The sequence below is a fragment of the Rosa rugosa genome, chromosome 1 (genome assembly GCF_958449725.1).
Source record: "Rosa rugosa chromosome 1, drRosRugo1.1, whole genome shotgun sequence".
NCBI lineage: Eukaryota > Viridiplantae > Streptophyta > Magnoliopsida > Rosales > Rosaceae > Rosa > Rosa rugosa.
In genome coordinates, this window is record NC_084820.1 from 13,678,994 (window position 1) to 13,696,890 (window position 17,897).

At 37.6% G+C, this 17,897-nt stretch overlaps 2 protein-coding genes and 1 long non-coding RNA gene across 3 annotated transcripts; 1 reads left to right on the plus strand and 2 right to left on the minus strand.

Annotated features, from left to right (window-relative positions):
* Window positions 1-868: 868 nt before the first annotated feature.
* Window positions 869-1,249, minus strand: LOC133706678 (uncharacterized). Its single transcript, XM_062132254.1, has one exon. The coding sequence runs from the start codon at window positions 1,247-1,249 to the stop codon at window positions 869-871; it is 381 nt and encodes a 126-aa protein (XP_061988238.1).
* A 9,068-nt stretch (window positions 1,250-10,317) lies between these two features.
* LOC133736538 (uncharacterized) lies at window positions 10,318-11,037 on the plus strand. The gene is made up of 2 exons (XR_009859608.1): window positions 10,318-10,521; window positions 10,649-11,037. It is a non-coding gene; the product is annotated as an uncharacterized LOC133736538 (long non-coding RNA).
* Window positions 11,038-15,912: 4,875 nt separating this feature from the next.
* LOC133727304 (uncharacterized) lies at window positions 15,913-16,721 on the minus strand. The gene has a single exon (XM_062154897.1). It carries the CDS (start codon window positions 16,618-16,620, stop codon window positions 16,156-16,158), a length of 465 nt encoding a protein of 154 aa, XP_062010881.1. The 5' UTR covers window positions 16,621-16,721; the 3' UTR covers window positions 15,913-16,155.
* Between the last annotated feature and the right edge of the window lie 1,176 nt (window positions 16,722-17,897).

A 17,897-nucleotide genomic window follows, 5' to 3' on the forward strand; every position in this document is an offset into this window, starting at 1 on the left:
TAATGATTTTAAAAATCAAATACTAAGCCAACCCTTAAGTTGTAGTATTGCTTTTTGAACCTGAAATGAGCAAGCATCCAATCCTGGAAACGCATTGAGAAAATGTGAAACAGTGTCATACCTAAACTTTTCTAAATAAGTTGGCCCAAGATTCAGGTAAGGCCTTTGCATCTAGGACATTTAGGATTATTCGGAAACTTCGGACTCAGCTGCACATTGGTGCCATTAGAGCAAGTTCACCCGTTGGGTCACCTACTATTCACTGTTTTTTAGTGTATATTTTCATTTTCTGGGTCACGAAATACACTGTGCCCGTGACCCAGGGCACGAAATACACTGTGCTTGTGATCCAGAGGGTGAAATTAACACTAAAAAACAGTGACTAGTGGGTAACCTGGTGACCCAACAGGTGAACTTGCTCTTAGTAAACAACTGAAGAAAATTTACCACTATTACTGGGAGTCCCAAATACACACAAGCCAGAGTGAAGTTTAGCACGGATCATGTGATGTTAAGTTTTTTTCTGACAACAAAGCTTTTTCTTCGTGACATTTTATCGAACACGTAAATTTTTCTTAGTTTAAGGGTACGTGGGCCTAAAACTTAAAGTCGGGCCACATTTCAAGCCTGCCATCAATGTCAAACCTACCAATTTCCCCGCCCCAAAATAAGACCTACCTCAGTCTCACTCATCTGGTTACACAACTGGCTTTTAAGAAGAACAAATATTATTCAATCGCAGAGTGATAGTTTTCTTATTGCTCCAATGTGTTTGACTATATCATCCAATCAAACATAAATAAATAAATAAATAATCTGACGCCCAAAAAGAGAAAACGAATAAACAAGAACAACTCACTGAAATTGATCATCTTTTCGCCAGTGCAGAACTGGCCTTTATTGCGAGATTACAAAGTTCCGGTAGAGAAAGCGGATTATGGGCCTGGCGGAGTGGCACCAGAAAATAAATTTGACCCGGTTGAAGCTCCTCGTCGTCGGGCACGTGAGGCGCGCACGTGCCGACGGACATGGCTTCGGAGTTGCAGAGAACATGGTTGGGATACTGCGAAATGATCCCCCTGGCTTGGGTCGGTTGCTTCAACTCTTGCACCCGATCACCGTCCACGTCGATCACGACGATCCCTTTTGGACGTCCGATGTAGTCCGAGCTTGTTCCTTCTTGTCTGCTACTGCTTCTGCCTCCATTTCTCTTGAGCTTGATGGTTGGAGACGAAGCGCAGACGCCCATAATTTTGTGGGAGACAGGGGGAGAGAAGATAGGGTTAGACTCATTTACACAGAGACTATTCGGGTTTTTTATTTGTAATTTGTAAAGGTGTATGGTAGTAATTTTCAAAACCTATATTCTTTTTTGGGTCAAACACAATTGTGTATCAAATATTCAAATCACAATTTACAAAAACAAAACTTGTGTCCACTCTTGTGTAATACAACTCATGACAACTGGTGTTTACATTGTTTGATTCAGCTAATGGCCTAGTGATTGACATTAATTTTTAGTATCCTTTTGCATATACATTCCAATTTTATGTTGCCTTTTTTAATGTTTAAACTTTATACTAAAAACATGTAGAAAGGTTTAGAAAATTTATTTTCAAAGATTTTTTGTTTCACATGTTTTTCTTTCCATAAAGCTTCTTCATTATTTTAGGTAATATATTTTGTGCTCCATGGTACTGGAATGTACTATCGCAATTAATAGTTACTATTACAATCATTGAACCATGAACATGTTGATTTTGGGGTTCTATTCACTATGTATGAGTGATTAAATGTGACTGGTTTTTTCTCTGACCGGTCGCAATTAATAGTTACCATTACAACATAAAAAGCACGACCGGTCGGAGAAAAAGTCAATCAGACTTATTGTGTCGAAATTTGAGAAATAAAATGGTAATTACAATGAACAACCGTCAAGGTTTCGCATAAAAAGAAGAATACATCCCTTTATATAGGACAGGAGAAACACTATAATATTTTGCTTTTATCCTAAATACGATGGGAGAGTTTTGCAGCCCTCAAACCTATAATGCACTGACACGGGTACGGGGTGCGGGGTGCGATACGATACGATACGCGGATACGTTTTTTTTCAAAAAAACAGGGTACGATACGTTTTTTAAAATTATATATATATATATATATATATATATATATATATATATATATATTAATAAATATATTTAACAATAACCAATTTATATAATGTTTTAGAGAAAGAGAATTGGACATATAAAGGATAATTGCTGGCAACCCGTAATTGATTCCAACCCCAACCCCACTCACTATAATTGATATGGATTCGGCTGTCATGCAGATCTGCATAATATGCAGATAGATTGTAGGCCGTTGATTTTCTCTCTCTTCTCATCGTGTGGCTCTCCTTACACCACCATATAATATATTTAATTCACCCAGCTAATCACTGACTGACACACAGATCTGCATGGTATGCAGATCTGTATGATAGAATTTTCCAATTGATATAAGATGATTTTTTCAATCTGGACATAATAGATTAATAGCCCAGAACAACCTTCAAGGCTTCAAGCATTCAACAAATCAACCCGGCCACACGGCCACACCGCTTCAACCTTCAAGCTTTCCAATCAGATCATATCCATCCCCGTCGTGAAGAAGCAACGCACAGAGAAAGACGCCGCGAAGAAGCAACGTACAGAGTCAGAGACGCGAAGAGAGAACTGAATCAACTGATCGAAGAGAGAACTGATCAACCTTCAAGGTTTCAATCTGAACATACCCACTAGCTGCGAAGTCGCGAATAAGCAACGAACAGAGAGTCAGAGACGCGAAGAGAGAACTGATCGAAGAGGAGTTGTGCGTATCCAAAATCAGGTCAAACCGTATTCAAGACGTATCAACAAAGTCAACCGATGCTACATAGTCAATGATACGTTTTGAGGGTCTTAGATACGCACCCAGTGCGTATCGTATCCGTATCCGTATCCGATACGGATACGATACACCATAGTCAGAATTTTGCCGTATCCATGCTTCATAGCCTCAAACACTAGCTGCCTAGGCTTGGGTCTCCAACGATGCCTTCGGCCATCACTATCAGCGCCGGTCAAGGCTTCTCTTGCTAGAGTTCAACATCGGTGCTTGTCAACAAAGCTCTGTTTGGTTTCCCATCTATTACAAGGACGTGTTAGAGTTTCGACGAACGTCGATGTTTGGATCTCTATTGGTTGACTCTAATGAAGATGATGACGATGGAGGATGGATCTGGCTAGACTTCCGATAACCACCTTAGCCCCAATTTGGGCTTGCTTTCTTCATTCTGATCCGATCAGAATTGGCGGCCGGTGTCTTGGGCTGACTAGATCTAGTGTAACCATACTCTATGCTGGCGATGCTGTGTAGAGGAGGTTCATTGGTGCGCCTGTTGGGGAGATCAGTGCTATTGAATTTGCACTGGTGTTGATGGCTTGTTAGTGGTTCAAGCCGCCGTACTGGTTTTGTTGGTCCGTGACTTGTCGGATGTTGCTGCTCATGCTTGGGCTTTCTAGGTGGCTCACTTTGCTTGGGTTAGGGTTGGGTCTTTTAGGCCTAACTCTCGGCCGAAAGTGGGTTGTCTATGGGGGTTGGGCCTAATATTTAGGGTGGTTATTAGCCTACATTTTAACTAAAGAAAATTTTAGAGCACTACAATTAAGTGCATTGATGAAGGGATTCTCATCTAATTAAGTGCAGGAAGACCTGCCATAGTCTTGTAGGCTCTATTTTTAAAAGAGAAAATATTTGTGCCTATATTTTGGGTTTTTTGCACCAACAGTGTCTGGAGACTTGGGTGACTGACAATATGATACCCGAACTTACAAAGTTATCAAAGTAATACCCAGACTCAATGTTGTCCACTTATTTAAGATTACAACTTTCTTTTAATTATTATTTTTTCATATCCCAAAATAAGAGTAAAAAAAAAAACTATTTTTTATTATTTTTTTACAAAAATTTTATCATGTGAAATTAAAATAAAATCAATTAAGTTGTAAGAAAGAAATAGCTAGAAATGAAGTATGTGAAGTATGCAGTTAGATTGTCAATAAATGAGTTTGAGATGATCTAGAAGCATGTGAAGAAACACTTCAATATAATATCTCATAAGCTGGCTAGATTGGCGCTGACTTTGACACAAGCTTGGTATTCTAAGGATCAAAGGCCTTTATGACTTCATGATTCAATTGCTAGAAATTAGTTTGGTTAAGTTTTAAGGGTTCTCTGATAGAGAACAGTTGTCCGGATGTAATCTTTTGAAATTAATAAATTATTTTTTCAATCGGAAAAAGAAAGAAAGAAAATAAGCTAGAATTGAAGTTTAGTAAATATCAAAAGATACGAGCATTTCGATATATAGTTTGTAATTTTTGGAAATCGTATGAGCATGTTATGAATTTTCTAAGTTTTAAGGTTTTCGGTTCGATCGGTTTTCTATCCGTGAGGATTCGGCTGTCCGATCGACTTATAGTTTTGTTATAGTGATCGTAGAAGTGTTCCGAAGACGTTGGATGGTCTCGGATGAGGATCCGACTGTTGGATCGTCATATAATTGTGTTTTGTGAATTGTGTGTTTTGTGTTGTATTGAGTGTGACCTTGATGTGATTAGGTGATTGACGAAATTGTGTGAGTGGAGTTTGGACGATTTTGTGCTTACCTTAGTTTTGTGTGAAGACGCAGCAGAATATGGAGGTGAGTAAATCTCACGTGGCTCATTTACGAACGGATTTATTTATTACGCAGAATTACTTGTTTAATTGTTAAATCATTTTCAAAATAAATTATTTGTTTTAAAATATATGAACTTGATCGACAACGGTTCATGGGTAAGTTAAAACAATGTTTTAATATAAAATGATTTTCCAGAAGTATAATTTATAAAACTATAGTTGGTATTAGTGGTCATTCCTGCGTGAATGACTACGTATATATATATTTACGGGAAATATATATATGGATGGCGTGACATTGTGATGTGCGTATGAACTGTGAATTATTCAGAATGTGAATAATTCACAGTTCATACGCACTACTCTTTGTGGAAATACGTTATATCATGGGATTGTTGATTTGTCGTGTTGAATGAGAAAACGAGTTGGGGTAACGTTTTGAGTCATGTGGGATTCTTTGTAAATGTTTTATGATATTCGGATCTGGAGTCACTGTGGGTGACCTTTTTCTGATCTTCGGATCTGGTGTTTTTTGGGAGTTGATGGGTGATCATCGACTATCGACTTTAGTTTGGTGTTGATGGGTGATCATCGACTTTAGTGTGAGTTGATGACCTGTGTGGTGATCTGTGTAATGACCTGTGTGGTGATCTGTGTGATGACTTGTGTGGTGACCTGTGTGGTGATATGTGTGATGACCTGTGTGGTGACCTGTGTGGTGATCTGTGTGATGAGCTGTGTGGTGGTTGGCGTTATTAAGGGATGTTTTTAGTAAATGTTTCTATTTGTTTCTATTATTGAATTGTTTGTTTTCTTGGTAATCTCCTGAACTAAATTCTATGCAGGGATTACTGTTTCTGAATTGATTGTTTTCATGTAATCTCCTGAACTAAGTTATATGCAGGGATTACTATGATTTTATTGGTTGTTTTAATGTAATTCCCTAAACTAAATTTATGCAGGGATTACTATGATTTTTATTATTTGTTTTCATGTAATCTCCTGAACTAAACTATATGCAGGGATTACTATGAATTCTTTTGTTTGTTTTCATGTGATCTCCTGAACTAAGTTTCTATGCAGGGATTACTATGAACTCTTTTGTTTGTTTTCATGTGATCTTCTGAACTAAATTTTATGCAGGGATTACTGATTTTGCTTAATTCTTATTGTGAGTATAGTTGTGGATTGTGATCTGTAGTGATTGGAAAATGAGTTGGGGTGGCATGATTTTGGCAACCGCGTCATGTTGAGGGAAATGAGTATGATTTCCTGGTTGTGCCGTTAAGGCAAAGGAATGGTGATCTGATAGATTGTGGGGACGTAAAATGTTTAAAATATTGGGAGTTATTTGTATAGTTGGAGATTGTGGGAAGTGAGATAAAATGAATTGAGAGTCAGAGCATGTGGGTTTTAGTTGGGTTGAAATTATTGAACATGATATTGATTAGTTTGAACTTGATGTTTTTGTTGTGATAATTAAATATTGTTGCTTTAATTCATCTCACGAATTGAGAGATTTTAATCATGCGTGACGTGACGTGAGTCACTTTATTTGAGTTTACTCATACGGGCTGAAAAGCTTACCGGGTTTGTTGTTTACATTCCTGGTGCACTATTCCATGGTGTAGGGGTTTTTGTGCAGGTTTGATTATCGAGTGATCATTATCAAAGCTGAGGTGTACGTTCGATGACATGGACGTGGAAGGGTGCTCTTTGTTTTAAGTCTTCCGCTGGGTAGTGAGTTGTGGTGGGTGTGTTTATTTATTGAATTGTCATTCAGTTTGATTTGTCTTCCGCTGGGTAGTGGCTTGATTGGTCTTGGGTTCAAAACCCATGGGTACTTAGCTCTGTTTAATTTTTTCTTTGCCTATTTTGTGATCTTCTCTCTTCTTTTAATATATTTTTTTTCTTTTCATTCCTAAGGCCTCTCTACTTTCTTCTTCGATCTTCTACTATGTTTCTTGACTTTTTTTTTTTCTCTATTTTTCCTTCCTTGTTGATGTTTTTAGGCATCCACTATTTTTTTCTTCTATTTATACCAAACATTTTTTCTTAGTTCTTCTAATTGATATCGTTATTAATAAGACATCATTTAAATTTTCGCACTAGGCCTCTTAATTTTCAAGACCGGCCCTGAATAATAATATTCCCTTTTTTATCAACAATACAATGACATATGCTATTTTCTTTTTCTTCTATAGTTTTGAGTCGATATGCAACACGTACTAGCCTTATTATACTTTCTTATCACTATCTCATAACGATAAATTGACTCGATCACTGCTCTAAAAAATATTGGAGTGTGACGATAACTAAAAATTAGTAAAGACCGCCCTGTTAGGTTTGTAATCCATCATCAATCTTATCCTCCACATGGATATGGACACCAAGAACTAATTAAGCTACTGCATGCAATCAATATAGAGCATATATGCACCTACAGGATCATCGTCTCTGTGCTCTCCTTCGAACTTTATGTTTTCATTATGCTGGCCTATTTAATTAGATGGGGAAGTATATGATTGTATAGTGTAATACTGACTTTCCCAACAAACTGGTCACATCATGAACTGCATCAAATAATATGCAATCATCAACATTCTGGTAGGAAATTAACATTGATTGTGATATATATATATATAGGCCCCATCGATGATTGCATGTATATAATAAACTCCACTTAAAAAGAGCACTCTGCTTTCTTAAACCAAAAAGACGAAAGAACGAAGGAGCTGGCAGTATATAACAAACAAAATGCATGAACTCTAAAAGTAAAGCAATGCCATGGTTATTGAACTTTTTGGCCCGACGCTTTTTTCAATTTTCTTAACATGATCTTTTTCCTCTTTTGATTATTGGCCCTTTTCTCAACTTTTTCATTTGTCTATTGCACAGGCTCAAGTTATCTAGGTTTCCAATTCTCTTGCTTAGACGTTTAGACTTTAGCGTATGGCCCTTTTCTCACTTTTTCGTTTGCTAAGAACTTCAAAGTTCAATCCGGCCATTCACGTTGGGAGGATAATTAATAGTTTCCTTAGCGCTGAAGATCTTGAAATGACATGAAGAAGGAGTCAAAAAGTGAGAAAACAAATTACTTTAACTCCACGATTAAATACTGTTTTTTTCGTCAGCAAGTGGAAATAGTTTCATATATAAGAGGTCAGGAGTTCGAGCTCCATCAAAAGTGTGAATGAGGTTTAGGGATATCATCCATTTGTAGAAAATATGATTGAAGATATTTTCATCCATGCAAGTGGATCTCCCATTTGTAAAAAAATAAAAAAGTGGAAAGAGTTTCATCCATGCAAGTGGATCTCCCATTTGTAGAAAATATGATTGAAGATATCATAAGTGAATATGAGACACGTAATGTTATTTTATTACTATGTTCTTTCGTCTAAAATATCTATTTATACAATAATATATATATGCAAAATTGATACTCGAACAGAATATTTTTTTATCACAAAAATGGGTTAACTTAATAGTAAAAATTGAGAAATCGGAAATAAAACACCTCCATAAAGGTATCGGTCAATAAGTTTTCACATGAATGATATATCTTGTCTCCATATTAGAATTTTTGCTTGTCTTTACATATCTCTAGTAGCACAATTATCAATGATGAAGTTGTAGCATGGACAATAATATAGTACACGTCCTCTGTGAAAATGGTAGTCGGTAGAAAGCTTTTCGAAATTTCTCACGGAGAGAAATGCCTCACGTAGCTCATGAATAGTATCAACAGCTGGATCTAAAGGGCTCTAGTATCGAAGCAATATAGACCATGAAATGCTTGCAGGATGTGGGGAAAAAGAGTGGGGCGTAAAAGCATGAAGACGAAAATGGAGGCAAGCCAAAACAAGTAGGTTTAGCTAGGGCAAATAAGCTGATGATGAACATGATATTCATGCTTGCTATATAGGATTATATATAATAAGACATGGTCCCTTTCCTTTTGTATTCTAATCAAAGTGACAAGGTTGGAATCTTCACCCCCTCAAACAAAAACATAAAGAGGCCTTTAGTGGAGGAAGCACCAATCGCCATTAATTTGCTAAGATCCAAACTATTCTCTGTTCCTTGTTCTTGGTGCAGATTTGCAGAAATTACTAGATTGAGATTCCAACCAAACTACTCGGTATATATGTCTCTGCAACGTTGTGCATTAAGACCAGAAAAGATCGATTTTGCAGTACTATAATGCTAAGTGTTTTTCGGCAAGTCGTTAATTGTCACAACCAGTATCTGCATGTACTCTTCGAATTTTTTTTAAAGTGATACCTAAAGCCACATTTGCTCATTACTCCGGCCAAAAATAATACATGAGGCACATATGTCTCATTTATTAGGCACATGTTTGATATTTGGGTTCATTAATTGTGTTACTTTGAGATAAGAATTTTAGGTTTTTGCTTCATAGATCAAAGATTGAAGAAGAAAATAGTGACTTGGGCCATGTTACAGTAAACTACTATTACAAATTGTCATTTTTAACCTTAATAAATAAGATACATGCTCCTCACTCATCATTTTTTACTAGATTTATAACCGAATGTGGGCTTAGATACTACTTCAAAAGAACTGAAAGAGTTTAAGTACTGGTTGTGACAAAAATTAAAGTTTAGGTACCATCGATAATATAGATAATGTTCTATTTGTAATTTTAACCCTATTATCAATTATAAAAAATAAAAGAAATAGTGTTAATACTCAATAGTAATTAACTATTCATTTATCTAGGTAGATTAATCCAAAATGTTATTTTCTTTTTTTCACTTTCTTAACTCGTAACTCAAACAATAAAATTTTGGAGGCACAATGATTATACTTCGGTCCAATACTTCCTCCCTTAATCTACTTCTTTGCCTCTATAAATATATACATACATGTGTAAGTAAAAAGCAAAAGAAGAATGAGAGCATTAATTTGATATTCATTGTTAATTTATTATTTATTTACGTAAATCTTTTCAATATTAACTTTCCTGGCATACATTAGTTTGACAAAATAAATGGGGTACTTGCACCATTCAATTGCAACAACCAAAACACTGTTGGATTATTACTTAGTCCAAAACAAGATTGAAAATCAAGTCGGATATGGATGAAGATAGGGTTTTATTTTGCCTATGATCCACCTACACCTTTGTCCATATTAGAATTTTTGAGTGAGATTGAAAATATCATATCATGAGTGTTTTGGTACAGTGCTATTACGTAACGTGTTTCTTCGTAGAAACCAGAAAGATTCCGAGCTGAGGGAAAGATCGAGGAGCCAGTACAACCCCATATATAAACAAACTCAATTATTATTCGATCTGGGATTTAGAGAAAAATTCAGGTACAGTCCCCAAACTATGCTGCTAAGGACAATTTGATACCCGAACTCTCAAAAGTATCAATGTGATACCCAAAGACCTATATTGGCATCAACGTGATACTTCCGTCAAAAAAATTCAACGGCTCCGTTTGTTTGCTGACGTGGCAAGCACGTGGGCAAAAAAAAAAGGGCGAAATGGACTTTTTACCCTCTTTTTTTTTATTTCATTTTTTTTCTTTTCATTTCTTTTTCTTCTTCTTCAACCTGACTCTTCTTCTTCTCTCTCCACCTCCTCTATCTCCTCTCCTTCTCCACCACCCAAACCATCACTAACCCCGCCGATATCCTCCCCAATTCAGCTCCGCCATCGTCAGCAAGCTCCAGTCCTTAGGTTTCACCAACCTCGTCCTCCGCACCCACACCGACCTCGACCTCACGCGCTAAAACGACGTCGAGTCCTTCTTCGCAGCCGAAAAGCCCCAATTCGTAATCCTCGCCGCCGCTAAAGTTTGCAATCAGTTTGCTTTAAGTTGCAATCTATTCCACAACTTATGGTTCTAATTCTGATACTCTGTTTTTTTCTTTTGGTGACCGGTTGTGCTGATTAATCCAGTATGGGCTTGACGGTTGACACATCTTTGTATCCATATGACCCATCCGATTCAAGCAGGTTCCAGCAACCTCCAGCTCAGCCACAAGAAGAAAGGAGGCGCTGCATCGATCATCATGTGAAAATAGATGTGGAGTTGACCAAAATTTAAACAGAGTTGGTTTCTGAAAGACCGCTTCTCGGACCATTGTGTTCGAACTTTTTGTTGAGTTTGTGTACAACATTTCTTTTTCAGTTCCAGACTCGTCTTCCCTTTAAAATGTATTTCTAGTTGGTGTGTAAATTGTACTGCTAGTTAGGATTTCTTATGGATAAAGAATAGTGTTATGAACAGAGTAACTCGAGACATTCTGGCAGTTACAATGATGTGGTCTTCTATTGGTTTTGATTCATTATTTCCTCGTAATGTTTCTGACATAGGGCATCGTCAATTTTTCTGCAGAAAAACATTGTCAATTTGTCCAGAAAACAATTATGCTTAATTATTTTTTTTTGAATAACCAATTATGCTTAATTTATGAATGGGAGAATCCTTAGCCAGCAAGTGTTGCTTATGTATTCCTTTTGTTTCTTTATGTTGGATTCTGGCATTTTTTCCAGACTGATAGCTCAGCTTGACTTATCCGAGAAGACCTGTTTGGGCAGTCGGAAATTTCCAATGCCAAAGTTCTGGCAAATCGTCTGAAACTGTTCTTACCTTTCATCGTATTGAAGATGGGGATCTATACTGTAGATGTGGTCCAGCTAACAGGAGTTGCTTCACTTCTTTCGCATCTGTGAGGGACAATTCATTGGGGCTTTGTTCCTTGATTTGGGATCTTCAATAGTGCTTTTTTGTGGTACACGGCCGGGTTTCTTTTCTCTCGACGAGTTCGGCCAGATCGGAGTAATGAGAGTCGAGAAGAGCCACCAAGACGGAGTTGGAGTTGATCTAAGCGGTGGACGCCGAGGAGGATGAGGAGGAGGGCTTCTGAGGATATTCCGGCAATGCGAAGCAGGTTCCGGCGAAGAAGAAGAGGAGGTGGAGAGAGGCGAGAGCCAATACGCCACGGATGCGTAAACCCATGGCGGCTGTACAATGCGGTGGATTCAGAGAGAGAAAGGGAAGAAGAAGAAGAAGAAGGAGGAGGAAGAGAGAGAGAGAGATACTGAGCATCGATCTCTTTTCACTAGGATTGGTGATGCAAGCTCTTTCATCGAGTCAACCGCCTTCATCGACCGCGACCCCTCCCTCAAGTCCCTCATCTCCTGCCTCGACCTCGCTGCCAACCCCAACTCCCGATCCCTGCCGAACTCCGTTTCTCCTATCACCCTCCACCGCCGCCGCCGCCAACCCAACCCATCCTCTTCAATTTCTCAGCATCCAACCACCGAGCTCGAAGAAGAAGCACACCCAGAAGAAGATTTAAAAAAAAAAATCGGTGATGAGATTTAACATCAGGGTCATTTTGGTCTTTTCTCTTTCTTTTTTTTTCTGACTTGTTTGCCACGTCAGCAAACAGACGGAACTGTTGGATTTTTTTGACGGAAGTATCACGTTGATGCCAATATAGGTCTTTGGGTATCACATTGATACTTTTGAGAGTTCGGGTATCAAATTGGCCTTGGCAGCATAGTTTGGGGACGGTACCTGAATTTTTCTCTGGGATTTATAATCAAGTTAACTAGCTTTGTCGCCTTGAAGCTTAAAAGGAAAAAAAGATCACCAGAAACTGAGGACCACTACAGCACTAGCTAGCTACTGAGCTAATCTTTTTGTTTGCTAGCTTTTGGTTTGGTTTGGTTTGGTTTGGCCCAGTAAGCAGCTAGCTAAGTACGTAATTCTGATTGTGGATAACTATGAAGTTTGTTGGGATTGGCCAATTGAATATGATGTCTCTCCAATGAGCTAGCTAGCTTAGTTTCAGAGATGTTCCCCTGGTCAGCAACTGACCAGGGATTTTATGATCAATCACCGTCCGATTGAAATCGGACGGTTGACAACTCTCTAATTTTTTAAAAGATAAAAGCTGTCAACCGTCCGATTGAAATCGGACGGTGATTGACTATGAAATCCCTGGTCAGCAGCTGACCAGGGGAACATGACTCAGCTTAGTTTAGCTTAGCTTAATCTGCACAATGATGATGCATGTAAATTTCAAACTGAACGGTTCCCTTCTGGGGATTTTTCTTCCCCACTTGTGTAAATATGTGTAAATTAAGCAACGAATTAAGTAGGTCATTTCTACATTGTTAATTATAGGCCAGTGAACTTTTTTAATTCTTTCTCTGACATTTTACTCCTCATTTAACTTATCAATCAAAGTATCCCCACGATCTGGTTTTCTTGTTGTTCAAGACTAAATTTTATTCTCCATCCCACGTACTTAAGATGTATCATTGTTAATCTTGATTAGTATTTTAGTAATTAAGCTTTGACTGTACTTGTTATGTACCAAAGTTGAATTATTTATAGTTCAAATGTTCAATTAGTTTTTCACATACTCAAAAAGTTCATCTAGATTACTTGTTAATGCACTGAGTCACATCAAGAAGAAAACTTCTCCAAAAGAACTTGTCGAATCTAGCTAGTGTTCAAATAGAGCCAGCCACATTCTCCCTAGTCACTACTAGTGGGAGTTATATACTTTCGGCCACATTTTACTGCTGTAGTGATTTTTTCTTTTTTCGTTTAACTCAATGATGTGATTTCATTTATGCGGAAGAAAATGTTTTAAGTATAATGATTAATGAACAATACAACTATAAGTTACTAATTAATGTGCCTATGTATAATATAATGTCAAACTGAGAGACCTGAATCTATCTTATTAAGTCGTGAAAACTTATTCGGTGATAATTTAACATTCCAATAATGACATGTTATGTTCTATGAGGGTCTTAATGAAACGACAACAATGTGTGAAACTTTACACTGGAATAACCGAATGAGTCGTTTGAGCACATATTTTAACTTATAAAAAACTTAGCCATCTAATCCTATATTTTATGCATGAAATGACTCGATCAATAAGACATGCTGTTTGTATCTATAGCTAGAAAGAAGCTTTCTATGGTAAATTTGTGGTTCTATTAACATATACGTATCATAAAGTGATAAAACATTATATATAATATATTTCCTACCACAATTTCTTCGAACCCAGCTACTAATTTACCTACACCGAAAGAAAACTAACCTACACCAGAGGAGGACAAGAAGTCCCCTTCACAATTTCCTGACCACCTCTCATATATACATATCTATATCAACAAATATCCATAAAATTCCATATGATCGAGATGGACTAATAAGCATATCGTAACAGCTGTTGTATTATTATACGTACAAAATTGAAAGCATCCCATGAAAAGCGTACGTTACCTTCTTCTCAGTTTCCATCTCTGTCGTTATATCACACACACACACACCCAGATTCACTGTCATTTACGTTCTCCGCTAGCTAGCTTCTCAGCAAACCAAACGTCTTTATTATCATGGCCAAGATCCAAAACAATGTGGCAAACAATGCCAAGGAGATCGAAAATGACCTGCGCCATATTCTTGTCCCTTCTCGATCGATCTTTATATTATCATCATCACGATGATGATTATTGGTTTTTAGGTATCGTTTTGGCATTATGGTATTATAAACACATGCGTTAAATTAAGCACGCTTGAATTCCCACTTCGTTATCATTGATCGTCGCTTTTTGGTGTTTGACATCAACGTCGATCCTATTCTATGAGAAGATCGGCAGCGGTGGAAACAGTTTGGGATCAAAATTATTCTTATGCAAGTCATTTTCGAGTAAGCGAATGATTGTTGACAAATGGAATGTGAATAGTAACTTTGGCTCCGATTGATCTCTAATTTACAAACGCGAGTAATTTGATACGTTACAACTTATGGTTAGCTCAAGAAAATTAGCTTAACACATCAATTATATAATGATAAGATTGTTGACAAGAAGTGAATATCACTTAAACAATGACTTACATGATGATACTTACCTCTTTTAATATTGATTTTGACAATATTATCTATTATCAAAACTAGTTCTTAATTTTCTAAAATAAAAGTTATTGTTTAATTACATAAATTAGATATTTACTTTACGTTGAATTTGACAAATTGTTGCTTTCATACACATTACAAGTTTGTGTTGAATTTTCAGTTAATTCAATACGACTTTAGACAGTAATATCACTTAATTATCTTAAATATCTGGTTGTCAAAAATATACTCAGACAACTCATTGGATAAGACTATCACAGTACAATTTCGACAAGACTCTTATTATTATGTATCACTATTAGTTTAGATAATCCAAAGTTTCACATAATTGATCCGAAAAAGTACTGACCAAGTGGGAGAGATTCACATACATAAGGCATCCGTTTTGATCATAAAATTAATGGCTATGGCTTAGCGTTGGTCCCTAGTTGCGTTACTACACAGCTGTAAAGAAATTCCTTTCTTCCAATCTAATTAACCAACAAATAACGCGTTGATTAATTATCAACCTCTCAGCATCTAAATCCCGTTGCCAAATTAATTGCACACCTCCTCTCCTACTCTTATTACTTTATATCCATACTCGTGTGACATCTATATCAAATATTGCACATAATTATCATACTTGATTAGCTTTCCCACGTTCAACCCTACACCATTTAAGGATTTGAAAACGGCAGTCAAATTTCTTGGTCCTCTTGCTAATAAACTAATTAAAGCTCCAGTATATATCACCCCATTTATTTATTTATTTTTTTTAAAAGCTGGCGGTTTTATAATAAAACCACAGCTTTCAATTTACTAAAACCACCAAAATGAAAGATTTAGAGTAAACATCACGGTGGTTGCTTCAAAAATTAACTTTTCCAAAAATATATCTATCGGGTGCTTGCTTTTATGATTATCGACAGTATTAGAGCTATGTGGAAGTGACTAACAGTACATTTTGGTTTGTTGAAGAAGATATGACCATTAGGTAGTACTTTCAACTAATTTTTCATGTGGCACTTAATTTCGAGAATATCATATATATATTGGGTCATTTTAGTGTTTTTGGTCAATGAACTATTGTATAATTTACGTTAGCCGACAAGATAAAGCGATTTAGTTTTAATGAAAGGGAATATTTCGAGAATTTCATGTACGTACTAAATTACGTCAACTGACAAGATAAAACGATTTAATCTTCATGAAAGTGAATATTACCCAAGCTTTTTTTATCTTTTAATACATTAATCAAGTAATTAGTGATAAAAAGTCCATGAGCTCTGAAGATTTGAATTTTGAGAATAGATTAATTTATTTTTCTGTTTTTTCAAAACCATCTAGGGCCAAAATTGTGACACATCCCCAAAAATGGTTGCCGGTACAACAATTAAAAGAAAAAAAATTACCCTCCGGTAATTCACCGAGACCCCCCGCTAAAACTCTACCTAAACTCCCCTTAATCACAAGATGATTACACCATATTTACACAAACCCTCCTCCTTAATATTCCCAAACTACCCCTCCCTACTCCGGTATCGCACTCAACATTGCCGATAACTTCCTCCCCCCACTACCACTCCCCCTCCTCGCCCCGCCGGTGGTCCGGCCGGACTTCACCTCATCGCCGGAAAAAGTCACCGGAGAAACGGAATTTTTCCGAAAGCCGCATTTCTCGCCGCCGCTCTTCATGAGAGCGGAGCTGGCTCTGACGGCCAATGCGGCCATCTCCTCGGCCTGTAAGGGATGCTTGAGCCAGCTCGTCGGCAAAGCGAAGTAGAGCTGCCCCGGGTGGAGCTCGTCGTTGTCGTTGACGGCGGAAACGACGTCGTCGAAGTCCATCTCGTCGGCGTTGCATATAAAGCAAGCGGGGTGCTTCTGGAGGACGTAGGAAACCCGGACGGGGTAGGAGTACTCCTGTAGTTTGCCGTCGGGTAGAATAAGCTTGGCGGTGGCCACTTGGGTCGAGCTCGTGGAGCTGCAGATTCCCATCTGGGTCGGGTCGGAATTTTGTCCCGGAAAATGGGTCCTAGTTGGAATTTAGGGAGAAGGAGAGAAGGGTCGAGATCGGAGCACGGAGAGGAGTGGAGAAGAAATGAGGGGGTATAAATAGAGAGACGGAGGAGGAAAGAGTGGTGGGTGCCTCGTCATTTGAACTGGAGTGCCACGTAGGATTTGTCGTGTAGCTAAGCAATGTTTTCAGATCAGTGGGCAGGGCCAGGCTGGAGGTTGGTGGTGACAGGTTGTATCAAGGGTTTTTAAAAGGGAGTGTTTTCGTATTTACCCCTGAATCGTGGGGATATTACGAGGGGCGGGACTAATGGAGTAGGGATAATTTTTTACTGTGGAGAGAGATAGGAGTATAGGAGTCATATGGGCATTGTACCTTGTGGTAAATGGTAATGAGATATTTTGTTGGTCCTTTTTTCCGATGGAGAGTCGAGTTTATCCGGATGGGAAATTGGGAATGATGATGAAGGGCGAGCTGTAAAGTTAAATTTGTATAAATTTAAATCTCATAAACTTAAAAGTAATTAACTGTATCCGTTGCATGTTAAGTAAATACACGTAAGCGTGATTTGTTTAAATCTTAAATTAAATATGAACGATAATAAATAGATGAAAACATGGCGTGGGATGTACCGGTTTATCTTGATCAAGACAGAGAGACTCTTCTGCTTGTATAAATCTCTAACTTGATCAATAAACACGTTAATTTTGACGACCAAAGATTTGAATCATAGTACAGATACTTTTGACCCAAAGCAAATGTCAAGGTAAACGGTTCACGGGTTCAATCTTAATCAATGCCAATGCCCACTACCTCTATACTACTTGGGTTTAAAGTTGTTGGCTTGTTGCCCACAAGACTAAGACAAGTGTGGCGTGGTGCATGTACCTCATGCACTATGTTACATAGTGAGAAGGACAATAAGTGATCTGTTGGGAAGTAGAAGAAGTGGTATGGGCGTACCTGTAACTCCTATATGTGTAGTGATGTCAAAAGGTGCTGTACCAAGGGAAAAATTGTACCCCAAATATGGGAAGAAAGCTTTTCACCACCAAAGCATGATGTGAACAAGTGACGGTGTACCAATAAATGTGTGTAAGAGCCTTTGGCTTAGACTCCTCACCAATAATTTTGTTTTGTAACATAGAGAATTTGATTCCTTCAAAAAGGTAGAGAGGTTGGGTAGTAATTCCGTGTTGAAAGTGGAGTTCATGAAAATTTTGACCAATATAGGGTCAAGAGTCAAGACATTTATGTG

What these genes read in the sequence shown, in the direction of transcription:
- LOC133727304 (XM_062154897.1), bottom strand. Translation starts at nt 16,620, where the DNA reads ATGGGAATCTGCAGCTCCACGAGCTCGACCCAAGTGGCCACCGCCAAG.
- LOC133706678 (XM_062132254.1), bottom strand. Translation starts at nt 1,249, where the DNA reads ATGGGCGTCTGCGCTTCGTCTCCAACCATCAAGCTCAAGAGAAATGGA.